Here is a 12833-nt window from a genome sequence, read left to right as displayed (position 1 = left end):
ACCTTTCCTATGTGTTATGGCATAGCAAAAATTCCAGATCTGCCACTTACTGGCCGTGTGATTTTTTTCATGAGTTCTAATGTTACTCTTGGAACATTAGGTTCTGTAAAATAGAAATAGTAGTGAGAATTACAATAAATAAATATATGTATACATATAACTTATATTATATATATATATATAAATTTTGCGCATTATAGTATCTAGTAAATGACAGCTATTATCCTAAAATCAGTTTTTTTGATCTTTGCTCGAGATGTTGTGTTCTTAACTGTAATTGTTTGCAGTTTTTCTTAACAGATACCCAAATTAGTTTAATCTCATCTTGTGATGTGTGACATATCCATTCTCACTTCCCCATGCCTTACTTTGTATGCAATCATTCTTTTAAACTGGTACACCAGCCCTTTCTTTTCCTGTAGCTTCCAGTTTTGCCTTGAGCCAGTCAGCTTCTGAAACTGACACCTACAGGGTTAAACCTAGTTGCTGTAGCCTCCCCTCCTCCCAGCAGTCCCCCTTTTCACTGTAGGCTGGCAGCTGTCCTAACTGCCTACTGAAGCCAAATGCTTGAGGAGAGAGAGAGAAAAGAGCCAGCCATGAATCCTTTCCAGAAAAATGAGTCCAAGGAAACTCTTTTTTCACCTGTCTCCACTGAAGAGGTACCACCCAGACCTCCCAGCCCTCCAAAGAAGTCATCTCCGGTGAGTTCTCAATTCAGTTCTGCCTCTGACAGTAGTAGCCTTGTTCTTTTGGCTTTCCTCCTTGGCCTCTGGAACTTCATACTGTGCTGTATTAGGGTATAAAAACTATTCTTTCTCTTCTCTCTCTTGCAGTTAGATTTACCTGAAAACCAAATCCATATTGAAATTTCTTTTGCTTATGAGAGGAAGCAGCAGGAAGAGGCAGTCAGAGTTTTTATAGTTGGAATCCAAAGTTTTGCTGTGGGTTTCATTGCATATTCTGAGTTACCCTTGGGGAAAAAAAGCAATTTGAATGTCCAGGGAAAGTTGGCAAGCATTCCTGTCTGGGGAACTGTGTGTGATTGTTCTTTCTTTACCAATACGAAAACTCAGCCCTTAGTTACCCCTGTGTGCAGAGCCTTCTACTGAAAACCAAAAGAAATTTTAGAATAGGTCCAATTTCTGTTAGTAAGTACCCTAAGTTTACAATGGGAGATATGATAGAGAAACAAAGAATACATTATTACTTGTTAAAACACTTCCAAATTTATTATCTCATTTAATCCTTATATCAAAGCCTACAAGTAGAGAGATTTTAACAATAATAGTTAATATTTGCTGAGTTCTTACTGTAGACCGAGAGCTAATATTAGTCTTATTTCTTTTGAATGACAGAACTGAGACAATGAGGCAGGAGTAATGGGATGGCCAAGGTCAGTATGTTAACACAATCAGTAATCATGTCATGTAGCAAGTACAAATAGGTTAAATGAACTCTAGTTACCTAGTTCTCAATCTGTGAGCTAGAAAGGTAAGAAGCCCCAGTTTGACACACATTTCAAGCAAGTTATTATCCTAAAGTAATAAATTTTTATATTCACAGGGTGCCGGTGTATCATCTGTACAGATAAAAGAATAAGTATATTGATTTACTCTATGTATTCATTTATCTATTAATTTCTTCTGGTCCCAAAGAATTTAAAGACTTACAAAGATGTGTATACTTGTTATGAGATTAGAGGCAATATAAATCTCTTGATAAGATTTGGCTCTCCCAAAGACAGATATATCTCCATCCTCCCCCCTCACATTAGGGGAGCTATTTTAATGGGTAAGGATTTGAAATAAAACATGACCATCTTGATATTCTGATTGATATTATTATAACATTGTCCTTTGAGTTCTGGTAGCATTATCACGAAGATGCCATAGAATCACGTTAGTAAGAAAAGCAGACATTTAATTTCCACAGAATTTCAGAACTCTTCACCCAAAGTCAAGGTGATCGATCAGTTTACCTTTAGCAATCTCTGCCCTCCATGTTGAGCTCTTTGCCTGATTTCATCAGCCTCTGAAGGGGAAGCCATCATATTGCCAGGATTCCTTCCAGATGGTGAATAGGGTAGGTGGGGACAAGAAGAGTGAGTCCCCACAATGGAGGAGCTAAGCAGGATACTGACATCTAAATCTAACTGCTTGGGTATCAGTTATTTTATAGGCCATCTCCTTGTTCTGTTCTAGCAGTAAGTAGGATTATATTCTTGCCGAGAGCTCCAGCTTCCCATTTAGTAGTTATGGGAAGGTAGGCAGGTCCTATATCAAGGAATGTCTGAACAGTTCCATATTCAATGAGGAATAAAGTAATACTCAAATTAGCTTCTGTTACTCCTAAGTCAGCAAAGGAAGCAGTTTTAATAATGATAAGAGTTCTTTCATGTAGAACAGAGATATAGATCCGTATTACCTACTATTGTGATTTAAAATAAATAAAATTTTCAGTTGTGGGAAAATGAAGCGGTTAAACCACAGAAAAACAGCCCATGCCTGTTGTCTCTTTGTCGCACAGAAAATCTGTGGCTCCAGCTATCCACTGAGCATTGCCTTCATTGTGGTGAATGAATTCTGTGAACGCTTTTCCTATTATGGCATGAAAGGTAATTTCTTGTCCTAGAGTCACCCTGTTTTAGCAGCCTGATCTCGCATGTGCTTGTTTCCCTTGTCGGCTCTTTCTGTCTTGATGCAAATTGGTCTTTTCCTTTGGCCAAGACCTTGAGTAAATGCCTTATGGGATTTCACCTAATAACTCATGCTGGCCAAGATGGAAACCACAACACAGCCTATGAGCATACAAGCGGAAAAGCTCTCAGCATGTGATTCCATTCTCCTCAGGTCTATGAATGACACTGCTGCTGGGAAGGAGAAGGAAGGGATATTGGAAGCCCCATGTTATCTTGATCGTTGGCCCAGATGATGTCGGGGATGCACTTAGGCTGAAGGGAGGAGCACTGTGTTTGTGTGGTTGTCACGGCCCATTGACTCTCACATGGGCCCAGCTTTATTGCTTGGCAGTCATGCCCCAGTTACTTCAGTAGTAAGAGTGCTGAAAACCAAAATACCTTCCAAGGCCAGAGATCAAATATATTTCTTCCTAAGTCATTTTAATGCATCTATCCTTTTTGTCTCCTATTTTTTTTTCCCCTCTCAGCTGTGCTGACCCTGTATTTCCTGTATTTCCTGCATTGGAACGAAGACACCTCCACATCTGTATACCATGCCTTCAGCAGCCTCTGTTATTTCACCCCCATCCTGGGAGCAATCATTGCTGACTCGTGGCTGGGAAAATTCAAGTAAGAAAGATGGGCGGTCCCTCTCCTAGAAACTTCACAGACGCATTGGGTAGAAGCTTCTTTCCTCGGTTCGTGCTTAGGTCATAGTAACAAATAAGAATATCTTTAAGACTGACAACACAGAAAAGCTCTTTCATTCCACTATCAGGTTTTTCAATTTTTTCATATCCTTTTCAGTCAGAGATTTTTTTTTCTTCTTAAATCTAATTTCAATAGTCCATTCCGTACTACTTGTTTTGATCTCAGTGAGGATTAAGATTGCTACGTATCAGCAATTTATAATTTTAGAGATCTTGATGTGGTGATTTGATACTTTCCCCAAATCTCCTCTAGACTGAGTCATCCTAACTCCTTTGGTATCTTCTTACACAGTTTCTCTTTTTAGCTCTTTTGCCATCTGTTTGTCTTCTTAGCCTCTTTCTGTAGATTCTTTTTAAAAAAAAAAATTATTTTAGTTGTCGATGAACACAATAACTTTACTCACTTATTTTTTATGTGGTGCTGAGGATTGAACCTAGTGCCTCACACACGTGTGAGGGCAGGTGCTGTTCCAGAAGATGTTTCCATGAGTTAGAATAATGGTCCATTTAGTTCAGTATCTTTTTTTTTAAGTTTTGTTATATATATATATGATGTAGGGACACAATACCTTTATTTTATTTAAATTTATATGGTACTGAGGTTTAAACCCAGTGCCTCACACGTGCTAGGCGAGCGCTTTACCACTGAGCTACAACAACCCCAGCCAACTTCAGTATCTTTTAAGTCCATGAAACTAGCACTAAGAGACATACATGGTATAATGTGATAGTTTTCCTTTATAACATTGTCCTTCTAAGTGAGAAATGGATCTTGGATATCCATTGCTCATTTATTTTCTGTGGATTCATCATTCATAGATTTATCTAAATTAGCATTTCTCAAAGTGCATTCTGTTGAAAACCTAGTAAGTTAGGTGGAAAAATTAAGTTTGATCATGTTTGACCATGAAGGTTAAATAAAGGGATTCTGTGAAGTAGAAAATGATGCAAGTAGACATGGAAAAGAGGTATCACTTCATGGAATCCCCTTCCTCCGCACTCTTCCATATACAAACCTTTCAGGTTCACCTTGAATACCACCTACACTATGGAGTGTTCTCTGTCTCCTCCTTTTTTTACTACTAGCCAGAAGTAATCTAGTCTTCTCTGAACTCTTTTTTTTTAAACCATCATTGACATTTATCAAACTCTATTTTATTATAATTGTTTGGATATACGTCTTAGTCTTCTTCCAAAAACTTGAAGCACAAAGTCATTTATTATATATTTTTTTTCATCCATAGCACCTAGAACAGTGCCTCCTGCGTCAGAGCTATACTACAATGAATGTTTGAATTAATACATTTATGCACTTATGTACTCTCAGATCCTCAAATAGGCACAAGACTAAGTGTAGATGTGGACAGGCATGAACACGTCTTTTATTTTATTGTGGGTATTTTGAGTTTGTTTTGTTTTTTTCTAATAACAAAATTCTTTTGGCTGGGCACTGTGGCGCACGACTGTAATCCCAGTGGCTTGGAAGGCTGAGGCAGGAGGATCGAGAGTTCAAAGCCAACCTCAGCAACTGCGAGGTGCCAAGCAACTCAGTGAGACCCTGTCTGTAAAGTAAAATACAAAATAGGACTGGGGATGTGGGTCAGTGGTTGAGTGCCCCTGAGTTCAATCCCCAGTACCAAAAACAAAAACAAAAAATAAAAACTCTTTTTTTTATTAGTTGTTCAAAACATTGCAAAGTTCTTGACATATCATATTTCGTACATTTGATTCAAGCGGATTATGAACTCCCATTTTTACCCTATATACATAATGCAGATTCACATCGGTTACACATCCACTTTTTTACCTACTGCCATACTAGTGTATATTGTATTCTGCTGCCTTTCCTAACCTCTACTATCCCTCCTCCCCTCCCCTTCCCTCCCCTCCCATCCCCTCCCTTCCCATCTTCTCTCCCTACCCCATCTACTGTAATTCATTTCTCTCTCTTGTTTTTTCCCCCCTTTCCCCTCACTTCCTCTTATATGTAATTTTGTGTAACAATGAGGGTTTCCTTCCTTTACCATGCAATTTCCCTTCTCTCTCTCTTTCCCTCCCCCTTCTCATCCCTGTTTAGTGGTGATCTTCTCATGCTCTTCCTCTCTATTCTGTTCTTAGTTGCTCTCCTTATATCAAAGAAGACATTTGGCATTTATTTTTTAGGGATTGGCTAGCTTCACTTAGCATAATCTGCTCTAGTGCCATCCATTTCCCTGCAAATTCCATGATTTTGTTATTTTTTAGTGCAGAGTAATACTCCATTGTGTATAAATGCCACATTTTTTTTTATCCATTCATCTATTGAAGGGCATCTAGGTTGATTCCACAGTCTAGCTATTGTGAATTGTGCTGCTATGAACATTGTTGTAGCAGTGTCTCTATAGCACGCTCTTTTAAGGTCTTTAGGGAATAGTCCAAGAAGGGGAATAGCTGGGTCAAATGGTGGTTCCATTCCCAGCCTTCCAAGGAATCTCCATACTGCTTTCCAAATTGGCCGTACCAATTTGCAGTCCCACCAGCAATGTACAAGTGTACCCTTTTCCCCACATCCTCGCCAGCACTTGTTTGACTTCATAATGGCTGCCAATCTCACTGGAGTGAGATGGTATCTTAATGTGGTTTTGATTTGCATTTCTCTGACTGCTAGAGATGGTGAGCATTTTTTCATGTACTTGTTGATTAATTGTATGTCCTCCTCTGAGAAGTGTCTGTTCAGGTCCTTGGCCCATTTGTTGATTGGGTTATTTGTTATCGTATTGTTTAATTTTTTGAGTTCTTTGTATACTCTGGATATTAGGGCTCTATCTGAAGTGTGAGGAGTAAAAATTTGTTCCCATGATGTAGGCTCCCTATTTACTTCTCTTGCTGAGAAAAAACTTTTTAGTTTAAGTAAGTCCCATTTGTTGATTCTTGTTATTAACTCTTGTGCTATGGGTGTCCTATTAAGAAATTTGGAGCCCGACCCCACAGTCTGTAGGTCGGAGCCAACTTTTTCTTCTATCAGATGCAGAGTTGAATAAAGAAACAATAGAACTCAATATCACAATCAATAACCTAGACTTAACTGACATATATAGAATATATCAACCATCATCAAGTGGATATACTTTTTTCTCAGTAGCACATGGATCCTTCTCAAAAATAGACCATATATTATGTCATAGGGCAACCCTCAGTAAATATAAAGGGGTGGAGATAATACCATGCATTCTATCTGATCATAATGGAATCAAACTGGAAATCAACGATAAAAGAAGGAAGGAAAAATCATACATCTCATGGAAAATGAACAATATGTTACTGAATGATCAATGGGTTACAGAAGACATAAAGGAGGAAATCAAAGAATTCTTAGAGACAAATGAAAATACAGACACAACATATCGGAATCTATGAGACACAATGAAAGCAGTTTTAAGAGGGAAATTCATTGCCTGGAGGTCATTCCTCAAAAAAAGAAAAAACCAACAAATAAATGAGCTCACACTTCATCTCAAAGCCCTAGAAAAGGAAGAACTAAAAACTCTTTTGGTAGTGACTTGATATTTTTTTCAGAAAGAGAGTGAGAGGAAACACGAATTGTGTGTGTGTGTGTGTGTGTGTGTGTGTGTGAGAGAGAGAGAGAGAGAGACCACATATACAAATAGAATAATGACAACAATCCAAAGAAATAAGCCTTTAGTATTATCTTCCCACCATATTTTATGCCTTTTTTTTTTAAGTTGTAAAGTCAAGAAAAGAAAGATTGTCTTTCACCTTTTTTGAGGGTACCAGGGATTGAACTCAGGGGCATATGACCACTGAGCCACATCCTCAGCCCTATTTTGTATTTTATTTAGAGACAAGAGTTTCACTGAGTTGTTTAGGGCCTCACTTTTGCGGAAGCTGGCTTTGAAGTTTCAATCCTTCTACCTCAACCTCTAGAGCCGCTGGGATTACAGGTGTGTGCCACCGTGCTAGCCTCCTTCACCTTCTTTAATTTGAATCCAAAGTCTTGCTTTCTTCACTAGCTGGAGGAACATAAGGCAAATTTATGCTTTTTAAACTGTAAGTTATTCCTCACCTCCCCTTCTCTCTCTTTCTCTCCCTCTCTTCCTCCTTCACTCCTTCCTTCACTTTAGTTTACTTTTTTCAGGATGATCCTATTTCAGGTCTTATCTTGAGGATGAAAAACCTTCAACAACATTAGAAATATTGTTCAATGGACAGTTCAAGGGACAATTTCCTGAATATGGTCAGCAATTGCTAAAACCCTTTTTCTGTTCAATATTCCAGAATTCAAACTGGTTAAGAGAAAATGGACACCAGAATCCCTGACTCTTGTATAAGGAAATCCATTTATTTTCTATGTGGGAAGAAGTGAGGCTTCCTTTAAGGCCACACAGAGGAAAACTAGCCAATAACAATATAGTGGAAAACAAAAATTATTAAACATATGGTCTCATAGTGATTTCTATAAACATTGACTGAGAGGGTAACTACATGTTAGAGGATGGTATTTTAGTGTCCAGTTGCTTTTAAGAGAGAAAAATATTAGTACTAATAGTTTCTAGTTTTTATATCATATGACCCATGCCTATCAGACTGGGTTCTTGACCTTGTAAACCTCTAGAACTACTCTCTTCAATGTGTTTTTTTATGCTCCTGGATGTCTGCACCTTTTCCTTTTGTCTGGCCTTGACTTCATGCAAGGTCTCTTCCTCTGCATATACTCCTCAGTTTCTAAGACCTAATTAAAAATGGTTCTGTCTTTTAATATCTTTATGGTGAAATAACGTTTGTAACTTCTTCCTTTTTTCTTTTTCCACACCAACTTGTTTGTGATAAAACTCAAGGAATGCTGACCTATGAGTAAGAAAGCAGAAGTTTCTTACTGATGAAAATAGTACTTGAGGAAGTTCATTTGACTTCTTTGGATTTCAGTGTTCTGATTTGTACAGTTGGGGAATTGGTCAGTTCTACCTAAAATAGTTCTGCATCCAGTAGATGATCCTATTTCAAATGCAGAATTTTCAAGTCTTTCTTGACTTCTTTCTCCTTCTGGTAATGTTTCATGATGTTGGTTTCCTTTCTTATGCCTTCATACCTATTGGTATTTCATTGAAAAGGTAGCCTATTTTCCTCCTAAACCATTTACACTTCTTTCATCCATTCAATCCAACAATTGGATAAAGATTTGATCTTCCTCTCAGACTCCATCACTCCAGCTCAGACGCCCTTGGTTTATTTGCTTCTCTCTGATGATCTAGCATAGATCATTTCTTTGGGGTTCTTAATAGGTAGACTTTATTTCATTTCATTCAATTTCTCTCTCTCTAAATTCTTTTTATTCCAACAGATAACTTTTCTCAAGAAGATCACACAAGACCTTTTGGGAAAGCCTGTCCTCTCCCTTGATATGCATGGGCTCTAGATTAACCATCCAAATTCTTATTTCCTGCCTACCATGAAATACCCTTTAAAGTCTCTTTCCTAGAAAACCAGTCTAGGAAAATTAGGTATTTAGAATTAAGAATCCACATCCTAAGGTCTCTGTCATCTCTAATGTCTTTCTGATACTTTCATTCCATTTTTTACTTTTCATATTAGCATAAACACTTTTTTTTTGAGAGAGAGAATTTTTTAAATATTTATTATTCAGTTTTCGGTGGACATAACATCTTTATTTTAGTTTTTATGTGGTGCTGAGGATCGAACCCAGCGCCCCGTGCATGCCAGGCAAGCGCGTTACTGCTTGAGCCACATCCCCAGCCCTAGTATAAAACACTTTTAAAATCATCATAGATATATGGTATATGACTCCTAAGCTTCATTATAATTTTAACATTCTACTTATGAATCAAGAAAATTCTGGTATGGTAGGACACATAAGGAGGATAGGTGGTAAAGTGGCATATTTCAATGTGTATATCTCTGTATGTGTTCTCACTAGAATTCCTTGCTCTTCTTTCTATTTGCCGTTTGAATTCCTTGGAAAAACAACACACAGGAAGTTTCTACCAAACAGTATAATTTTTATCAGTGGATGGTCTCCCTCTCTGGTCCTTTCTTACCTTTGGCAATTGTGTATGAGGAAACTGTGGTGGAGACTACAATTAAACCAAGTATCCAAACTACCTAGACTGAACCTAGAAGCTTTTAGCCTCTCTCCATATCCCAGTGTTGGTTTAGAGAAAGTCCTTTATTTTAGCCACTCCTGTTAACTCGGAGTTGTCTTTCTAGAGCAAAAGACAGTCCTTGGGAAAAACACCTCTGGTCAAGGTATCCGGTTCTACTGGTTTTCCTAATTTGAAACGGTCATCATTCTGGCTACAATGCCACCCTACTCTTGTTACATCTGAACCAACGTGGGCTGGGGTGGGAGATCTACGTATGCGTGGAATGGGTGTAGAGGAGTAAATATGAGATAGGAACGTGAAGGGAAGAATTGCAGTCCCTTTTCCTAGTCTATTTACTCCATTCACCATCATTTCTACTTGTGTTTCTTGGTTAATTCTCTCCTCCTCCACTCCTCCTCCTCTGTTTACTGAGAACAGCATGAACCCCTGAATCTGTATTACCCAAGTCTCTGGGTAATGCTAATGCAGGATTGACTGACTCATTTAACTTTCTCCACAGGACAATCATCTACCTCTCCCTGGTGTATGTGCTTGGCCATGTGCTCAAGTCCTTGGGTGCGATACCAATACTGGGGGGAAACGTGGTACACACGTGAGTAGAATCATCTGAACTACTTTTCTTCTGTTAGACAGGTATATGTCTCAGGAATTCATTACAGATGATTTTCTATTTTCTTACCAGAGGTATCCCTTTATTTCCCACTCTATAGCTTTATTACCAAATTGGTTAAGAAAAGAGGTTTATGAGCAAACTCTTTGCTATGTTGTCAGAACTCGTTTGCTTTTATTAATTAAGCACTTGAGAATGTAGAATGTCCAGTTATTATTCTCTTCATAAAATCCTTTCATATGCCTGAAAACAATTACAACTTTCACATCCTTTGTTTTCTCTCACCTACTCATCCATCCACGCATCTGCATCTCATCAGATATTTTTTTTAAATTGTATTTCCTTATAATATATAGTAGAACTCAAATTCAAGGTTTTAGATAGTTCTATTTATGTATTGTTCCCATTGCTCTGTCCCTCTTTACTTAATGTATTGATGTTTATGGAGCCAGAGGCATTTGGTAGATTATGATGCTTTGGGCTCAGTCAGTAGAGAGGATTATATTTGCTTAAGAATCAGGTCATGTTTATTCTTGCTATAATGTTCCTATACATGTTTTTCTCTTTAAGTTAGGGATTTTGTTTGAAATTTAATAAATATTAGATACCTCATTAGTGGTTTCTTATAAAAAATAATTGACACTGTTCCTATTTATTATGATGAATTTTAACATTTTATTTTGTGCTTAGTAAAGGTATGTGGTATTAGGATCCATAAAATCCTTTCTATTGAAGTGTCTCTTTGACTTAGACTGAGAACCAGTGTGTTAACTTTAGTATCCGCTTCCATCTGATGTATGCAAAGGGTAAATGGAACTACCCAGAACAAACATATCTTCCCATGCATATACTAGCACAAAGTATGCTCAAGCGTCATAAAGACAGTTAAGTGCCCATGAATATTTCTTGGAGTAAAGGCAAATGGAAAGTGCTCACCCACCGGGTAGAAATGTGAAGAGGGTCTTTGCCCTTGTGTACATTTCTCCCTGTCTTTAGCACACTATTCCATCTCTGCAGTTGTGTTCAATATTAAAATTATTAGCATCCTAAACTTTTCATTTCAGAATCCTATCATTGATTGGTCTGAGTCTAATAGCTTTGGGGACAGGAGGTATCAAACCCTGTGTGGCAGCTTTCGGTGGAGACCAGTTTGAAGAAGAACATGTAAGAGTCCTGTTTTTTGTCCCCCCCCCCCCCGCCCACCCCCGTATTTTCAAGACTGAAGAGCCAGTATTAAAAGGGGGTACCTGGATTCACTAAGATTGAAGTCGTCCACTGATTAGATCCTGTCTGAAGAATTGTGTCCAATGCTGGATACTGGTCCCTAATAGAAAAACTGAAACACATCCAAAGAAAAGTAACTGGGGGGAAGATGGAGTAAAATACGTATGAGGAAAGATTGAGGGAAATGAGGAGAGTTACCTTGGATAACAATAAAGGAAAATATCATACAGTAGTTGTTTATAGATGTTGAAAGGATGTTAGTGTATAAACCTGAGACCAATGAGTGAAAGCTAAAGGAAGTGAGCTGTTTGATTGATGGAAGGAAAAACTTCAAGCAGTAGGAGTTGGAGGTAGTGAGTTGACGGCTCTTGAGGTATTTAAGAAGCAAGGTAAGCCCTTTGAGAGTGGGAGCTATTGAGTGGTGTGGAGATGATGTAAGCATGTCTAGTTTCTGAGATTTTTGTGAGGGGGGGAAAAGACTAAATGGAATGAAATAGAATAACTTTCCATAGAGGAATTTGCCTGGCTGATTTTTCCCTCTTTCCCTAAATGCTTTCCATGGTCAGTGGAGAAAAACAGCAATATGACCAAGGTAAATGAGCCCATATGAGGGAGCTATGATGTAAGAGAAGAGTCTATTCTTAGCCAACATTTCTGTCTTCCTATCTTTTGCTCTTAATTTCCTTTTTTTGTATGTGTGTGTTCATGTATCTATTCCTTATTTTGTAGCTATTTATCATGTTTCTCTTTCTCTCTCTCTTCCCGTCTCCCTCTGTCTCTCCTTCCTCCCCCAGCCTCTCTCTTACATAGTACCTACTGTCTCTTTCTGCTTTTTTTCTGTGTCTCCTGTCTTCCTGTGTTTCTCTTACCATCATACCATTTAGATTATTTTATACTTTTTATCTGTGCAAGAGTCCATAGATCCTCATTACTTGCTGACCTTGGGAAAATAACCGAGTTTGGCAAGTGGGATTCTATGTACATGGAGCTATACAAATTAGATTAGTGGAATAGGTTTAAATGGGAACCAGAAAAAGAAGCAAAGCACATTATAAATTAAACATGAGGAAGGACTGATTGTGCTACTGTGTCAGGAAAAGATGCGAGGTGCCAGAAAGAAGCACAGCAATGTATAATGAATCATTCATCAGCAACTTTCCTTGAAAGGTGTTTTATTAAGTAGCTGGTTCACAAATATATTTTATTTAATAGGACAAACCCAATTCCAAACTTTTCCCGGCCACTTCTAAGCCCACTGATGTCTTTTTGTATTCACTGGCAAATCTTCCATCCTGCTTGGTCAACAGTTTACTGAACTGCCTTGTGTTTTGGTTCCATTCCTATCATACAGTCCACAAAATCTATCATTTACTTAACTAATACGGTCAATAAACATTTATTAAGTCTCTAATATCTGTCAAATGCTGTTCTAAGAATTAGGGATTACAGGAATGAGTAAGGTACAATTTCTGTCCTAAAGGAACACAAAGCCA

At 38.0% G+C, this 12833-nt stretch overlaps 1 protein-coding gene across 3 annotated transcripts in view; it reads left to right on the top strand.

The window, feature by feature from the left end:
- The first annotated feature begins 440 nt into the window (after positions 1 to 440).
- Positions 441 to 12833, top strand: part of Slc15a2 (solute carrier family 15 member 2) — a 34804-nt gene continuing 22411 nt past the window's right edge. The window contains exons 1-6 of one of the 3 annotated variants that reach the window (XM_071615292.1): positions 649 to 701; positions 1356 to 1393; positions 2527 to 2614; positions 3166 to 3307; positions 10006 to 10098; positions 11181 to 11280. In XM_071615292.1, the coding sequence (XP_071471393.1) occupies positions 1385 to 1393; positions 2527 to 2614; positions 3166 to 3307; positions 10006 to 10098; positions 11181 to 11280 (432 nt within the window). In that variant the 5' untranslated portion in view covers positions 649 to 701; positions 1356 to 1384. Of the gene's footprint in view, positions 702 to 1355; positions 1394 to 1563; positions 1600 to 2526; positions 2615 to 3165; positions 3308 to 10005; positions 10099 to 11180; positions 11281 to 12833 lie in introns of all 3 variants that reach the window. The other 2 variants (XM_071615293.1, XM_027936027.2) reach the window with 2 other exon arrangements.

The sequence above is a fragment of the Marmota flaviventris genome, chromosome 8, assembly GCF_047511675.1.
Source record: "Marmota flaviventris isolate mMarFla1 chromosome 8, mMarFla1.hap1, whole genome shotgun sequence".
In the NCBI taxonomy this organism is placed as follows: domain Eukaryota; kingdom Metazoa; phylum Chordata; class Mammalia; order Rodentia; family Sciuridae; genus Marmota; species Marmota flaviventris.
The sequence above is the reverse complement of the archived record's forward strand: the minus strand, read 5'-3'. Positions and strand labels throughout refer to the sequence as shown.